General features: G+C 40.7%; 1 protein-coding gene across 1 annotated transcript in view; it reads right to left on the minus strand.

The window, feature by feature from the left end:
- Positions 1-17323, minus strand: part of slc15a2 (solute carrier family 15 member 2) — a 49527-nt gene that overhangs the window by 17278 nt on the left and 14926 nt on the right. The window contains exons 2-9 of the mRNA XM_079562693.1: positions 16797-16884; positions 14387-14528; positions 11221-11313; positions 9344-9443; positions 7269-7359; positions 7115-7192; positions 758-840; positions 588-671 (exon numbers count right to left, since the gene is read on the minus strand). Of these exons, the coding sequence (XP_079418819.1) occupies positions 588-671; positions 758-840; positions 7115-7192; positions 7269-7359; positions 9344-9443; positions 11221-11313; positions 14387-14528; positions 16797-16884 (759 nt within the window). The remainder of the gene's footprint in view (positions 1-587; positions 672-757; positions 841-7114; positions 7193-7268; positions 7360-9343; positions 9444-11220; positions 11314-14386; positions 14529-16796; positions 16885-17323) is intronic.

The raw sequence follows: 17323 nt of genomic DNA on the forward strand, positions 1-17323 counted from the left end.
AGTTTTGTTGCTATTTTCACAGCTTTTTTCCAGAAGTTTTTGGACTGGGGTAAAGCCAAACTGGAGAAAATGCGCTCGGTTCAGGTGGGAGTTAAGGGGTTAAAGGGATATTTCAGGATTTTTGACATAGGGCTTCATTTCCTAGTTATTTATTTATTTATGGTTTATTTGGTAGGGACAGTGCAAGTTAATGAACAAGCCACACCGGATTGTAGCCTTAGGCTAATTTTCATCCGTCGTCCCCCATGCGCCCTCTCAAACACACTCTCAGACATCCTGGCCTATTGTACATGTTTTTAGTGGTAGGGGAAACCGGAGTACCCGGAGGAAACCTACGCAGACACGGGGAGAACATGCAAACTCCACACAGAAAGGCCCCGTCCTTGGTGGGAATCGAACCCGGACCTTCTTGCTGTGAAGCACAAGCACTAACCGCTGTGCTACCGTGCCGCATCCAGAGTGTTGCTGATTTTTTTTTATTATTGATGCAGTCCTTATATTTGAAGAGTTTCGTGGCGCTAGGTTAGTGCATGTCTAGCCTAGCACTAGCACAACAAGAGTTTATAGACAGATATCTGCATACTTACAGAGTACTCGTCTTCAGCCCAGTCCAGCCAGTGCTTCTTCTTCGCCTCGTACCTGGATCTGCTCCAGCGTTTACTGATGGCATGCTGCAACATACACAAGCAAACGATAACTATCCGACCAAAGGAAAGAAACATGGCAGTGTGGATGATTTAGTCTTGCTTTGACTGACCCCGATGCATTTGCAGACCTCCAGCAGCACGTTTCCCTGAGGAGGGTTTCTCTTGTACAGCCCGCTGCCTCCAATGAACACCACTGAGCACAGAAACAAGTGAGTAGAGCACATTTAAACTAGAGCTGAGGCAACACAATTATATTTAAGGTTTTAAATAAGACACATAAGACACATGTGGCCCGAGCTTGTGTTTCTAAACGCAGACTATAGCAGAACATTTTGCGCTTTGTAGTAGTTTGAGATCTTGCAGCTCCTGGACTTAGTGTATTTAACCCCTTAACTCCCACCTGAACCGAGCACATTTTCTCCAGTTTGGCTTGACCCCAATCCAAAAGCCTCTGGAAAATAGCAACAAAACTGAGACGAAAACAATGATGGAAATGTGACAAAAAAGTGAGAAAACATTGACAAAAAAGTGATGAAAAATTGATGAAAAAGTGGCAAAAATGTCACAAAAATGTCACAAGAAATTGACAAAAAATTGACGAAAAAATGACAAAAATGTGACAAAATGTGGCAAAAAAATAACAAAAATATGACAAAAATGTGACAAAAAATGACCAAAATGTAACAAAAAAAGACAAAAATTTGATGAAAAAATTGATTAAATTTTTTTAAAAAAAAATGTGAATAAAAACAAACAAAAATGTGACCAAAAATTGACAAAAAATGTGATAAAAAATGTGATAAAAAATGACAAAAAATGACAAAAATTTGATGAAAAAATTGACGAAAAATGACGAAAAATGACAAACAAAATTGACAAAAATGTGATAAAAAATTGACAAAAAATGACGAAAAATGACAAAAAAATTGACAAAAAATGACAAACATTTGATGAAAAAATTGATGATTTTTTTTTTGAATGTGACAAAAAAGGACAAAAATGTGACAAAAATTGAAAAAAAAAAAATGACGAAAAAATGACAAAAAACGTGACAAAAAATCTGATGACGTGAGGAAAAAGATACTCTCGGCTCAGGCGGGAGTTAAGAGGTTAAATCAGTATTACATTGAGGTGGAGAAACACCCATGACCAATGGCGGTGTTATGTACAACAGCCTTTTTCCTCCAAACCAGACTCTGTAGGGAGTTGGGAAGGGGCGAGGGAGAGCGGTTGTGGGGGGTGAACATGTGCTTTTGTTTTGGTCACAATTACGGCCGAGCGAGTGCCGATCCACACCACAGCGGGACTGACATAGGCTACATCGCTTTCTCTCGAGTCGTGAACATTGTTTAGCTCACGATGGGGTTAATAAAGTTTCTAGTTTGACCTGTGAGAGCCTATAATGCTTAAAAGGGACTATACGGAGTTTAAAAATATTAAAATTATGTTTTTTCCTCCCCCAACATGTTCCAGCAATGTCCTAAGGTGTAGAATGAGCCCAGACCTGTTCACCACAACTGCCTCTAAAATGGCCTCGTGGAAGACCCAGGACACGCTGGTGGGACTATGTCTCCGAGCTGGCCTGGTGTCGCCTCGGGGTCCCCCCCAGAATAGCTGGAGGAAGTCTAGGCATCTCTGCTGAGACTGCTGCCTCCACGACCCGGCCCCGGATAAAGCGGAAGAAAATGGATGGATGGATGCCTCTAAAATCCTGCACTGTCACTCAAAAAGTTGTTACTTTCGGGTCCGCATTGCCGTCATGCACGAGCTTAATATAGAAGCTGCAGTTACACGTATGACCTGAGGTGGCAGTAGTGAGTACAAAATTGCCTACTTGCATCTAACCCCTTTAAGGATAGAACACAAGGCAGCCAGATGTAAACTAGGAACTGAATGTGAGGCTCAGAGACCGCTTTCAGTGCAGCTTGCAATAAACCAGCCTCAGTCGACCTCCTCTTTTTTTCATAAGCGACGCCCTCTCGCCTCTCGGAAGACAGGCACAAGATCTGGCCCAAAGTTTTGTTCAAAATAAACCAAAAATTCTCCCAAAACTACATATTTTTGGGCAAATTATAGCTTTTTCTATCAAAATAATGACCCAGATTGCACTAAATTGCATCTGTTCAATTAAAAATTTCTTAGGTAAATCTAATCACGACTGTGCAGCCCTAACGTCGGGTTTGCTGTTTACAAAAATCCACCGTATTGTCAGGTCAGCGGACTTGCCCCGTCGTAAAACCGTAAAGCTGCCGGCTGTACTGTCTGCCATTGTAAAAGCATCGGTTTGTTTTTAATGGTTCGCGGTCAGCTGAGCACAGGCCCATTATTACGAGGCAGAGAGAGAGTCCGGGCTGAGAAAACACACTGTCAACGCGAATGAGGGCCGGCTTTTATCAACAGACCGATCACAACATACTGTACAGGACACGACGGGCGAAGGATCGTAATGGGTGATGTATGGTGAAGGAGAACAGCTGCTAGAATTTGCCTTTAAAGATGGAGCCATTACGTTTTCCTCATTTCCTCGTTTACATCGCGCTGCCTTGTGTTCTTCCTGAAGCATTTTAGGCTCTCACAGGTCAAACTAAAACTTTATCAACCCCATCGTGAGACAATGTTGGTGTCCTGAGAGAAAGCGATGTCGCCTACAGCCGGTCCCGCTGGCAACAAAAGCACATGTTCTCCCCCACAGCCCCTCCTCCCTCTCCCCTTCCTGGCTGTGGAGTCTGATTGGAGGAAAAACCCCTCCATTGGCCATGAGTGTTTCTCCACCCCACGTACTTCCCACTTCAATGCGCTAAGTCTGAAGTAGGCATGTCACGGTTACCTGTGTAGCGGTAAACCCCGGTAAAAATGTTGACAATAATAATTACCATCTTGTTTTTGAATAAACATGTTACCGCGGTGGATTACTGATCTGCTGAAGCTGCCGCAGGCGCCTCTGGAGCTACAACCAAAACTAAACTTTCTGGAAGCTGGAATCATGTCCGACACGACAGCGCAGGATCAGCCTCAGAGACCGAGCCTGAAGTCTGGACATGTTTGTGTGTTTGAGAAGCTGAAGGACAGTTGATAGAGACAGTTTTCCTGTTTGTGGAACGTGCAGGAAAAAGTGTCTCTAAAGCAGCGAGACTTCGAACCTGTGACTCTCCTGCGTGACCGTCTCCCACAGCTCTATAGCAGGAAGCTAACGTTAGCATGACCGTCTCCACAGCTCTATAGCAGGAAGCTAACGTTAGCGTGACCGTCTCCCACAGCTCTATAGCAGGAAGCTAACGTTAGCGTGACCGTCTCCACAGCTCTATAGCAGGAAGCTAACGTTAGCATGACCGTCTCCCACAGCTCTATAGCAGGAAGCTAACGTTAGCGTGACCGTCTCCCTCTATAGCAGGAAGCTAACGTTAGCGTGACCGTCTCCCACAGCTCTATAGCAGTAAGCTAACGTTAGCGTGACCGTCTCCCACAGCTCTATAGCAGTAAGCTAACGTTAGCGTGACCGTCTCCCTCTATAGCAGGAAGCTAACGTTAGCGTGACCGTCTCCCACAGCTCTATAGCAGGAAGCTAACGTTAGCGTGACCGTCTCCCACAGCTCTATAGCAGGAAGCTAACGTTAGCGTGACCGACTCAGCTCTATAGCTGTAAGCTAACGTTAGCATGACCGTCTCCCTCTATAGCAGTAAGCTAACGTTAGCGTTTTAGCTGAAATGCTGATGTGGGACTTTGGGGAGAGAATGTAACGAGTCGCCCCATAGTGCGGCTGCAGCGCCACCGCCAGCATAAGCCGTGTCCGGATACCTCCGCACGATGGCACAAACATTACAGGGCTCCCGGTGGCAGATTCACTCTCGCCGCAGTTTTATGAATTTAATAATGATCACTGTCTGAGGCATTTTCCCAAATCTGCAAAGCAAAAGCTCACTGGAAGGACAACAACAGTTTTCCTGATACAGACGGTTTATCTTCGTTTTTGGCGCTATAAATTGTACATGTAAAACCCTCGAAACATCAACAACACATTGTTATAGTTCCTTTACTTTGATGTGAAAAGGCTTTGTCTGTATTTTTTTTTATGTAACAAGCACTGTTAAACTTTTTTGAAACTATTTCAGTTTGTGCAGGACTATCAATGCTTTCTGAACATATTAACACACATTAAAAAAAAATCCTGCGATAAAACCGAAAACCTGGTAACCGTGAGGTAAAGTTTTCATACCGTGACAGCCCTAGTCTGGAGTGGCAAAATCTGTTTAGAAACACAACATCGGGCCCGAGGTCTGTTTTTGATACGAAAGCAACTTTGTAACATGGTAAAAATAATACTGCTACAAACAGAATGGCCACAGCCGCCTGCAGATTCCACATCAAACAAAAAAATAAAAGTATTCTCTCCACTGAACAAAGGAGAAAAGTATCTCTGCAGCTGAATGTTCCCAAGACTAAAGATGTGTTGATGTTCGGAGGCAGATTACATCACCCCAAGCTATCGTGATCAAAGGTCAAGAGGTGGAGCTTGTGGAAAATTACAAGTAAAATAAAAAAGGTTAATGACAGTACAGACATGCCGTGTAAGAAGGGTCGGCAGCATCTGTTTTGCCTTTGGAATCTCTCTTAGGACCATCATGACTTATAAATCTTGTGTTGAGTCAGTGCTAACGTTCTCCATAATGTGAATCTCAACGTTAAATAACAAAAAGCTCTAAGATTTTGAGAGACTTCACTTTCCGACCTGTTTTCTATGAGGTGAAGAGGAAGGTTTGAGCATTCTGTCACCGTCTTCATGATTAATTTTGTTACTCTCCTTCTGGATCAAGGCTCTGGTTTCCCACAGCGATGAGAAACAGATACACAAACTCCTTTACACCTGCATCTCTATTTTAAATACTGACCACAGTTCGAGTATGTACTGGAGCACCTTGTGGGAGTGCAGAATGTCTGATGTTTTTGTTTTATGTTTCTTTTGCTGTAAAACCAGTTGTCAGTTGAAGAGAAATCAAAGAGATTACCTTAAAGAGACAACATCCTGCTATTTTAGCCATTCAAAAGTGAACTATAGGCATTTATATGATATATTGTACCTCTACCACTATGGAGCACTCATTTTTGTGAGAAATAGAAGTATTTTCTGGGGGTAGTTTTTAAACCCGGAAGACACGACGCTTCGATTCAGTTGACTCCGCCCCCTCTCTCCGCCCATGCAACATTAGCAGTAGTAGAAATATAAATATCGCAGCAACTTCACAATGCAGTTAAAAGGAGTTGACAGCTTCATAACTGCTTTGGCCTCCGTCGGGTGTTTTACTGAGGGAATCACGCTGCTTATAAGAGTTCATCCACTTTGGTTCTGGCTAAGGTTCACCAAACATCCATCGATGAAGTGACAAATATATTCTGGCTGGTTAGTGGCTGAATCCCAGAGAGAAATTCCAACATCTTCACAACTTCGGGGCAAAAATGACCTTGTTCAGACGCTCAGGGGGGGCGTTTGTTTACCCTGCAGGGGCAGCATAGACATTTATTTATTTCTTTATTTCTCTGTCCTTCCTTTTTTCCTTCCTTCTTTCTCCTTCCTTCCTTCCTTCCTTCCTTCCTTCCTTCCTTCCTTCCATCTTTCTACTTCCTTCTTTCTACTTCCTTCCTTCTACTTCCTTCCTTCCACTTCCTTCCTTCTACTTCCTTCTTTCTACTTCCTTCTTTCTACTTCCTTCCTTCCTTCCACTTCCTTCTTTCCACTTCCTTCCTTCTACTTCCTTCCTTCTACTTCCTTCTTTCTACTTCCTTCTTTCTACTTCCTTCCTTTCTTCCATCCTTCCTTCCTTCCACTTCCTTCTTTCCACTTCCTTCCTTCTTCCTTCCACTTCCTTCTTTCCACTTCCTTCCTTCTACTTCCTTCTTTCTACTTCCTTCCTTCCTTCCACTTCCTTCTTTCCACTTCCTTCCTTCCTTCTTTCCACTTCCTTCCTTCCTTCCTTCCTTCTTTCCACTTCCTTCCTTCCATCCTTCCATCCATCCTTCTTTCCACTTCCTTCCTTCTACTTCCTTCCTTCCTTCCTTCCTTCTTTCCACTTCCTTCCTTCCATCCTTCCATCCATCCTTCTTTCCACTTCCTTCCTTCTACTTCCTTCCTTCCTTCCTTCCTTCCTTCCACTTCCTTCCTTCTACTTCCCTCCTTCCTTCCTTCCCAATAGAAATAATGAAAACACTGTCGGGCACTTCCTGGTTTTACCATCATACGTAAAATGTGTAACATGGGCACAAGCCAGTTGTTTACCAGGAGAGGGCGGAGGATTCAGGAGGATTACACAGACCTACGTAAAGAGGGGGGTGTTTTTGATAAGGAAATAGCATAACAACATGGTGAAAATCTCGAAAAAGTTGATTTTGCATGATATAGGACCTCTAAGGCAGAAATATCAGGCATCTTTCTGTAAAAACATATGATTCAAAGTAAATAAAATAAGTGACTGACCCAGAGCCACGACCATGAGCGCAGCAGGAACTCCAAAGGCCAGCGCATAACAGTCGCCTCCGAAGCACTGCACGTCACCTACAGGAGACAAACGGGTTAGTACAGAAACACAGGATTAACAACAGTCCAAAAGAGTTCATGTGGAGCAGGTTACTTCTGAGGATGGGCGTGATGATGGTGGACAGGAGGCTCCCCGCGTTAATGGACATGTAGAACACGGAGAAGAACTTCTGCCGCTCTTTCACCTGAAACACAGCAAGAAAACTATGTATATCTGCAATTTTATCCATCCATTCAGTGAGTGAGACATGGACAGGTCTGTGTATGTCTGCGCCACGACCCAGCCCCGGACAACAGGGGCGGACTGGGACTGAAAAACAGCCCTGGACTCTGGTCAGCCTGGCCCAAATTAGCGTAAATGTGACACTTCAACAAATACATATGTTAACCTCTTAACTCCCGCCTGAACCGAGAGGATCTTTTACAGATTTTTTTTTTTCCATCATTTTTTGTTGGGTATTCAATTCATTTTTGTAACTTTTTTGTCATTTTTTTATTTGTCATTTTCTGTCACATTTTTGTCATTTTTTTGTCATTTTTTGTTAAATTTTAGTAATTTTTTTTGTTACATTTTTATCACATTTTTGTCACATTTTTGTCATTTTTTTGTCATTTTTTTAATCAAATTTTTGTCATTTTTTGTCACATTTTGTCACATTTTTTTGTCACATTTTTTATCATTTTTATCACATTTTTGTCCTTTTTTTTTCGTCGATTTTTTTATCACATTTTTGTCACATTTGTCAATTTTTCGTCAATTTTTCATCATTTTTATGTCAATGTTTTCTGACTTTTTTGTCACATTTCCATCATTGTTTTCGTCTCAGTTTTGTTGCTATTTTCCCACCTTTTTTCAAGAAGCTTTTAGATTTGGGCAAAGCCAAACTGGAGAAAATGTGCTCGGTTCAGGTGGGAGTTAAGGGGTTAAATCTCTTACCCCCCGTCTTAACCGAGAGCATTTTCTCCAGTTCGGCTTTGCCCAAATCTAAAAGCTTCTTGACTGGAGAGCAACACTGTAACGTCTCATTTGAATGTTTTTGTTGCTTTTTTGTCACTTTTTCGTTGTGTTTTCGTCTCTTGTTTTTATGTTTTTTTTTCATGTTGTTGCTTATCCATCACATTTTTGTTTTTGGATGCTTTTCTTTTAAGCTTTTAGATTTGGGTAAAGCTCGGTCACGCCCGGGGGTAAGGGTCAGGTAAAGTGAGAGGCCAGACCGGTGGCCCTAGAGCCAGTGGCCCTTCTGTGCTCTTCCAGAATGGACACATGGCCAGTCCGCTCCGACCGGACAAAGCAGAAGATGGATAGATAGATACTAAAGGTCGGCCGATCTAAGGTTGATTTTTTAGGATTTCTATTGGCCGATGGCGATGTGCTCGGCAGATGTTTTTGGGCTGATTTTTCCAAATGTCTGGTCTATAATCCTGCAAAAACATTAACACTTGGCCACTCCAGCAGCTTTGATTAGCTACCATTAGCATTAGCATACTTTTTCTAGCCGCGGCGATCAAAAATACAATTACGGGGGTTAAAACTAAACTTGAATTGCGATTGAATTCTCCAAGTTCTGTGCCTCAAAATGACCCAGCATGTCCATATTGACTGAGATTTAGTGAAACTGACTGATGTGAGTCAAACTTGTAGCTAAGCAATTTTCATAGCGATGTTTCTCTTGTGGGGGGACTCGTTTTAAAGCTCTGACTTCGCCCTTTCCAATGCCAAAAACGGGGAGTCTATCACTTTCAGTCCCGGTTATCTCGGCTTTTATTGCAGCTAGATCGGCCAATATTGTAAAATCCCCAGATCTCGGCCCGATGATTTAACGGTCAACCTCTAATATATAGTACAGCTGCATGTTTTTGACTAAAACTGGAGCTCTGCGGGGTATTGTCTTGTCTAAGATCTAGAAATGCAGGTTGTTCTCTTTATTAACGCCATTGTAATGTTTGGTTTCTCATTTCCTTTTGTTTCTAATTGGTTACATTGTTAATAATAAACCCTGTATTTAGTTCAGGAAATCATCAAATGCGCTTTGAAATTGCGACATTTCTGCTATTCCATGTGAAGCTTTTACACCTGCAGATTTAGTTAGAAAAGCCGGACTTTGCCGACAGCGTGAGCCTGAAAGCCTCTTTGATGAAACAATAATCACGTTCAGATGAAGGGCTCACATGCTCATCTTCAAACTGGTCTCCTCCGAACGCCGCCACGCACGGTTTGATTCCTCCGGTGCCGAACGCGATCAGGATGAGGCCGACCATGGACAGAGCTCTGAAAGCAAACAGCAAACAGCTTCAACTTCAAGGAACAGCCAAGTGTTGCAGTTCAGTGAGATTCCTGAGATGTCTGGTGTATTGTAAGGTTTGACTGGGCCATTCCAGAACACGTATTTTATTCTTCTGAAACCATTCTGAAGTGGACTTGCTTTTGTGCTTTTGAATTTCAACTGTTGAACAGATAGCCTCAAATTAATTCACACGTTTATAAAGATATTTTTGCAGAAAAGCTTATTTATTGATGATATCACGTTGTCCAGGCCCTGAGGCAACAAAACAGCCCCTCACCATGATGCTCCTGCTCCAGACTTCACAGTGGGGAGAGGGTTTTGATGTTGGTGTGCTGTTCCACTTTTCCTCCACACGTGATGTTGTGGCTTCCTCCAAATCTATTCACCTTTGGGTTCATCAAACCACAGAATATTTTGGCAGTAGTGCTGTGGAGCATCCAAGTGCTCTTTCACAAACTTCAAACGTACAGAAATGTTTTCCTCTGTGGCGTTCTCCCATGAACCCCATTCTTGATGTTTTACGTATTGTAGATTCAGATTCAGATTCAGATTCATTTTATTGGCCATTTGCAGTTTGAAAAACCACATTGGAAAAAAAATGTGCAAAGAGCTCAAAGTGCGATATGTAAAACATGTAAAAAGACACAATATAAAAAACAGAACACACAAACAATGCCACATTAAAAGCCTAAGGACAAAATATTGTACAATAAAAGTCCACACAGATAAATAAACAACAGATGTTGGCATGAGCCAGGGATTTCTGTAAGTCTTTAGCTGACACTCTAGGGTTCTCTTTTACTTCATTAAGCATTCTACGCTGTGCTCTTGGAGTCATCTTTACAGGACGGTCACTCCTACAGGACGGTTGCTTGAAGACAGTTTGGCTTCAAGCAACAGTGAAGCCAAACTGTCTTCATTTATAGAAATTTTTTTTAACCCTGGATGTATGAACATCATCACTTTAAGAGATGGTTCTGTAACTTTACTTTAATCTTTATTGAAGGGACAATATTTGTACAGAGACATTAGGCTCAAAGAGACAGAGATGCACTACACCAGATTATAGCTAAATAGGTAGTTTCCGTCCGTGGTCCCTGGTTACATCAAAATAAATAATACTATACAGGATGACCGTTCATTCATTCAACGCCCCCAGTGGTTCACAATGAACAAGCAAAAGCTACATTTTGTCATCGAATAATGAAGGACCTAAAACCAGCCCCTGTGAGTGCTGCAGGTTTGGCCTCTCAGCCGCCACTTTTTCAATTCCCCGGTAAAAGTACTATAACTTATTATTAATTGTTTACACAAATCAACAATTCTTGATCTGCGGTCTTCAGAGATCTCTTAAGAGCGAGGCAAGGTGCAGTCAATTCTTTCGTAGCGTGTGTTTTTCAGGGCCCAGGGCAGCTTTAAGCCACACCTCAGTGTTTGGACTTCAGGTTAACTCACACCTGACTCTAAATGTCTGCATGTATTTGTCTAATTAGCTTTTGGAGCGTCCTTAGCCCGGGGGTGTACTCACTTATTCCTCCCTGTCCTGTGAATCTTTACGTGTTATGGGACAATAAAAATACGATAAAATGTAAATGTTTGGGTGGTGTTAGTTTAAGCAGACACTGTTTACTCATTCTTGTGGTTTTAATAAAGATCAGGCCACATTTTATGACCAATTTAGGCAGAAATGTAAGAAATTCCAAAGGGCGCACTCACTTTTTCCTCCCACTGTATTTCTGGCTTTAGTTTCGTTTGACTCACATGTGCACGTCAGCGCTTCCGACGGTGGGAATGGCTCCGACCGACTTCACCACGTGACCGATGACGTACACGACGGACAGGTAGATGATGGTTCTGTGGGAGAAAAAACCACAGAGAGGCGTCAGCGGCAAGTGTTTGTTTACAATGAGTAACGTGCCACTAAATACTGCGCGTCACCAGGTTCTTTATCACAGAAATAAGCCACAAGTCCTGGAGGAACCTCAGTTTGTATATCATCCAGTTCTTTTTACTGCCAGTTAGAGTTAATAAAGTTGTGCCACTGTGGGTGCATTTTAAAAACAAAAGCTTCATGCTGACCTAAAATATATGTAGTTTGGGTGTCGTGCCCTTTTTTTTTTTTAGAAATATATATATTTAAAACATTTTTTTTTGAAAATATTAGGATTTTTGCAGTACACGTTATGTACATTAATCAGACTTTATGCTCAAACAGTTACTCACCAGTGTTAATTTTGACAACATATTTTATTTTAATTTTAGTCTTTGTCTTGTGACTAAAATGTAATTTGATTTTAGTCAAGATTTAGTCAAAAAAAAAAAGTTTCCATTTTAGTCTAGTTTTAGTCGACTAAATTTAAGACTAATTGAGTGGACTTTGCATTGATAATATTGATTATAATCATATTTAATGTTGTTCCTCTGCTTCATGGAGCTGCTCCACATGAATAAAGCTCAGAGCTGATCCTTTAACAGAGAATTTAAATGATCTGAGGCTCTTTCAGACGCTCAATACAAGTTTGGATGATTTTAGTCTCTCCTTTTCATTTTTATTTAGGCTTATTTTAGTCGACTAAAATATCTGGACATTTTAGTCACAGTTTTAGTCTCATGAGAAACTTTTAATTTAGTTTTAGTCCAATTTTAGTCGTCAAAAATAACACTTTGACTAAAATTAAGACTTAATATTTTAGTCGACGAAATTAACACAGTTACTCACTAGGGCCGGATATGGTTAAACGACACCAGTATAGTATCGTAATATATGTTTTAGGTCCTGAAAACATAAAAGTATTGAAAGCAGATACAGAAAAAATCTATGCATCTTTTGATACGAGTTTTTTAATGCTGCAGGAAGTGGCATGATTTCCTTAATGCCAAGCCTATTATGGATAGTTCTTCACATACTCATTAAGTTATTAAAAGGACACTGCGTAACATTCTTTCCTTTTCCTTACTTTCCTTTCCCATTCACCCATTTTTACTTTTTTTATTTCCCTATTTCTTCCCATTATTTTTTTTTTTGCCCAATATTTTACCCCAATTTTTGCTCCCACATTTTTTCTTGTTTTCCCTATTTTTCCCCAATTTTTGTTCATTTTTCTTTACTAATATTTTCCCTATTTCCCCCCCATTATCCCCCAATTTTTTATTTTCTTATTAGTGCCACAATTTCTCAAAATGTTTCCCAAATTATTCCCCATTTTTTCACACATTTCTTGTCATGGGAGATGAACCAAGTATTGTTAATCTGCAGATCTTCCACACATTATTTTTCTGTTTTCTGGTTCAAGTCGATGAATATTTCAGTAAAGGTATCGGGAAGAGTATCGTTCGGGTATCGGTATCGAAAACCAAAATATCGATATCAAAATGTAACAGAACCCATCCCTAGTACTCACTGTACTCAAGAAAGGTTTTCTCCAAGTACCAGTTCTTTTTTACTTCACTACTACTTCCTTGTACTTGTACTGGAGTAAATATTTTGGCGGCTCTACCCACCTCTGGATGTAACTAAGATAGTGATGCACGATAATGCCAATTTGAACCGATAACCGATAATTCCGCATGTCCCGATACCGATAATGTCGTAAAATATATTTTAGGTCCTGAAAACATAAAGCAGATACAGAAATAATCTATGTATCTTTTGATACAAGTTTTAATGCTGTTGGTCAGGAAGTGGCATGATTTCCTTTTCCCATTCACCCATTTTTACTTCCCATTATTTATTTTTTGCCCAATGTTTGCTTTGCTCCCACATGTTTTCTAATTTTCCCTATTTTTCCCCAATTTTTGTTCATTTTTCTTTACTAATATTTTCCCTATTTCCCCCCATTATCTTTCTTTTTTTTTTTCTTATTTTCCCCAAATTATTCCCCATTTTTCACACATTTCTTGACATGGGAGATGAACCCAGTATTGTTAATCTGCAGATCTTCCACACATTATTTTTTCTCAATTCTGGTTCTAGATGACAAAAATGTCAGTAAAGGTATCGGGAAGAGAATCATTCGGGTATCGGTATCGAAAACCAAAATATCAATATCAAAATCCCTAGTACTCACTGTAATCAAGCAAGGTTTTCTCCAAGCACCAGTTCTTTTTTTACTTCACTACTACTTCCTTGTACTTGTACTTGAGTAAATATTGTGGCTGCTCTACCCACGTCTGGATGTAACTAAGACAAAACAGTCTTAAAGGAATAGGCCACCATTTTTCCATACTGAGATATGTTCTTACCTTAGCTTTGACGAGTTCTTTAGGACCTACAAAGTATAGTTACACAAAATTAAACAATGTGGATTTTCTAAACGGATAAAAGGGGGAACTACATTGTAAGGCGTAATAATACCAGGAGTAATTTGGCATCCGCACAGTAAAGTGAAGATTACGGCGCGGATTTCGAACTACTCCTGGTATTATTACGCCTTACAATATAGTTCCCCCTTTTATCCGTTTAGAAAATCCACATTGTTTAATTTTGTGTAATTATACTTTGTAGTGGAACACTTCACGTAACCATATTTAAATAGGGAAAACGTGGAAGAGCTTGGTAGCTTCTATCTTGACCTGTTTTGGAGCTATAGAGGAGAGAGGGAGAGGCTAAATGCTAACGCCGTCTGCGCTGTGTTTACGTGACTGAAGATCAGACAGGTCCTAAAGAACTCGTCAAAGCTCAGGTAAGAACATATCTCAGTATGTAAAAACGGTGGCCTGTTCCTTTAAGGATTAACCAACTGCATGTGTTAAGGTTGAACCACCCAAAACATGCAAATACCAAACAGAAAAGCTCCGTATGATCCTGGAATCGACTGTGAGGCTCTGGTCCTGCAGCTAATGTCGTCCTTGTATTGTAGTAGTGATCGTAGTAGTGGTAGTAGCTATATAGTTAGAGTAGCTTCTCCAGTCGACGATGTGAGCTGACCTGAACTTGCCGAGCCACGAGTCTGCGATGATGGCCCCCAGGATCGGGGTGAAGTAGCAGAGGCTGCTGAAGGCGTGGTACACGGCGGTGGACAGGTCCTTGTCCCAGTGCAGGTACTGGACGAAGTACAGCGTCAGCACCGCTACCAAAACACACATCAGACTGTTTTAATGCGGTGAATCCAAACATCTCGACGGTTTTTGCTCAAGCAGGTACATTCTTTACCCCTCGGACATGTTTTGCCAAAGGTATTGTCTTTATAATGTCTTCTGTCCTGGTGCAGAGGTTCACAATTAGTTCACAACAAAACATGATGTGCGTTTGTGCGTTTGGTTCAAAGCAGCTGTGCTTACAAACTAGAGTCTGTTGGTGACATTCGTGAAAGCCACAGGCACTTTTAGCATTTGATACGCAAGTTCACTTCTGAGAAAAAACAAAAATATTGACAGAAAAATGTTGAAACACTTGGCTGAGACTGATCGTAACGTCCTCAGGGTTGGTTTTAACAGAAAATAAAATAATGTTCCTCATGGAAAACCTGACACGATACGGAATAATGGACGTCATTTTCAGATTCTCAGATTTTCAGGCTGTTTTTTTGTCATTTAAGGCGAGACACGGTAGGTGAAAGTATTGATTTTTCACGCAGTTTTTTATCTATTTTCCTCCCTTTACATCTCCGACCTTTCCAAGAGAAAGCCCTGAACCACAGGATACAACATGTGACAATGGTCAGAGGTCAGAGCTGTTACTGTATTATTTCCAGTAGCCACACATGTGTTTATCGTGTTGAAGCCGTTGACAGTTGCTAACCGGTAGCATGCTAACGTCTTGAGAAGTGACTCTGACTGAGACTGTGTTGACATGACAAACTGTAAAAATCACAGAGAAAGGTTTTCTGTTTCCTCTTTGATGTGTTAACCCCTTAACTCCCACCTGAACCGAGCACATTTTGGCGAGTTTGGCTTTACCCCAATCCAAAAGCTTCTGGAAAAAAGGTGTGAATATAGCGACAGAACTGAGACGAAAACAATGATGAAGATGTGACAAAGAAGTGAGAAAACTTTGACAAAAATGCGACAAAAAAATGACAAAAATGTGACAAAAAATGACAAAAAATGACCCAAAAAAAGACAAAAATATTTACAAAAAATGACAATAATATGACAAAAAATGTGACGAAAAAATTACAAAAAAAAGTGACGAAAAAATGACAAAAATGTGACAAAACATGACAAAAAAATGACAAAAATGTGTCAAAAAAAGACAAAAAAGTGACAAAAATGTGACAAAAATGAAACAAAAATGTGGAAAAAAATGACAAAAAAATGACAAAAATGTGTCAAAAAAAGACAAAAAAGTTACAAAAATGTGACGAAAAAATGAAACAAAACTGAAAAAAAAAAGTGACGAAAAAATGACAAATGTGACAAAAAAGTGACGAAAAAAATACAAAAAAATGACTAAAAAGTGACGAAAACATGACAAAAATGTGACAAAAATGAGTTGAATACACCCCCAAAAAAAGATGGAAAAAAATGTGATGATGCGAGGAAAAAAATCCATTTAGATGAGTTTTGAAGATCTTATCTTTCAAATGAGGTGTTACACTGGCCTGCAGGATTTGGGTAAAGCTGAACTGGAGAAAATGCTCTCTTTAGTAAATCCTGCTGTAGCTCCACTGACAGAGCTGCTACGTCTGTGCCACATTTCCTGGTTATATCACATAAACGTGCATCTCTGAAGCCTTTTTTAAACTGTCATCTTCTTGAGCAATGATTACGAGTAGATAAAAATGCCACAGTCAATCAGCTGTCTTTCATTTTCATCCTGAGTAAAGATATTCACATGTTGTAGTACTGCATTATTCTACTTCGGTATTCAAAATGGCCGCCGGAAACGCATTTATAGCACTTTTCTAAACCACAATTACAAAGTTCTTCACACAATGAAGCAAATAACTTCAAGCAGAGTTACAACAACTACACCTCGCAACGTGGAAATGCCTTAAGCAACTATTTAAATGAAGTCATATTATTTGCTTACTTTTTCAAGGTCCTAATAGAATAAAAACAGGTTTGTACTAAACTGTTTACTTGAAGCTTAAGCTGGTGTCAAAGAGCACCAAGATTTATTTCACTGGAGGTCGCTTAGCTATAAAAAAGTCCCGGGAATTCAAAGATGGACGCCCAGTGGGGAGGAGCTCAGTCTTCAAAGTCAGTTACACAATAACGCTTTCATCAGGGACACGCAGACATAAGAAACTCATCACATGACAGAGGCTGACCTGATTTCGCCTCCTTCCTGACTTTAACAGGCCTCATCGGTCACGCATTTACCCATGATGCCTCGCTGTCACGGCCATTTCCCCACATAAAGGGCTTTAAACGAGCATGTGATGTTGACATACCTTTCATGCCATAGTAGGAGAAGCGCTCGCAGAACTCGTTCACCACGATGAAGCAGATGCTCAGCGGGTAATTCGTGCCGCAAACCGTCTGCAAGAGAAATAAATGAAAGGATCAGGGACGGATCATGCTTGGTAAATAGCCACAGCTGCCCTGGTTTAGCGTGACCGAGCCCTGGCTGCTTCTCTCGCCAAACGTCTCCATCACAAGGCAAAAAGTTACAAAAAAGCAGATAAAATCACTAATGAATTACACAAGAAGCGAGGAGTGAAGATAAAATACTTTCAGAGTCATAGTCCCGGCTAAAAATAACTGTTTTCTGCCTGGATTTGAAGATCTTTAGAGAAAGCTATTCCGACTTTTAGCTGCGTGAAACTGAAACGCAGCCTCACCATGTTTAGCCTTGACTCTGGGACCAACGGAAGAACCACATTGTGAGGTTCTGACAAAAGGCCCGACCGATAGTTTATAGTGAAACACTGTTTTTTTTCTGAGGCCGATGCCGATCTGCACCGATGATTTCTTTTGG

Source organism: Gobius niger (assembly GCF_951799975.1).
Source record: "Gobius niger genome assembly, chromosome: 9".
NCBI classification, from domain to species: domain Eukaryota; kingdom Metazoa; phylum Chordata; class Actinopteri; order Gobiiformes; family Gobiidae; genus Gobius; species Gobius niger.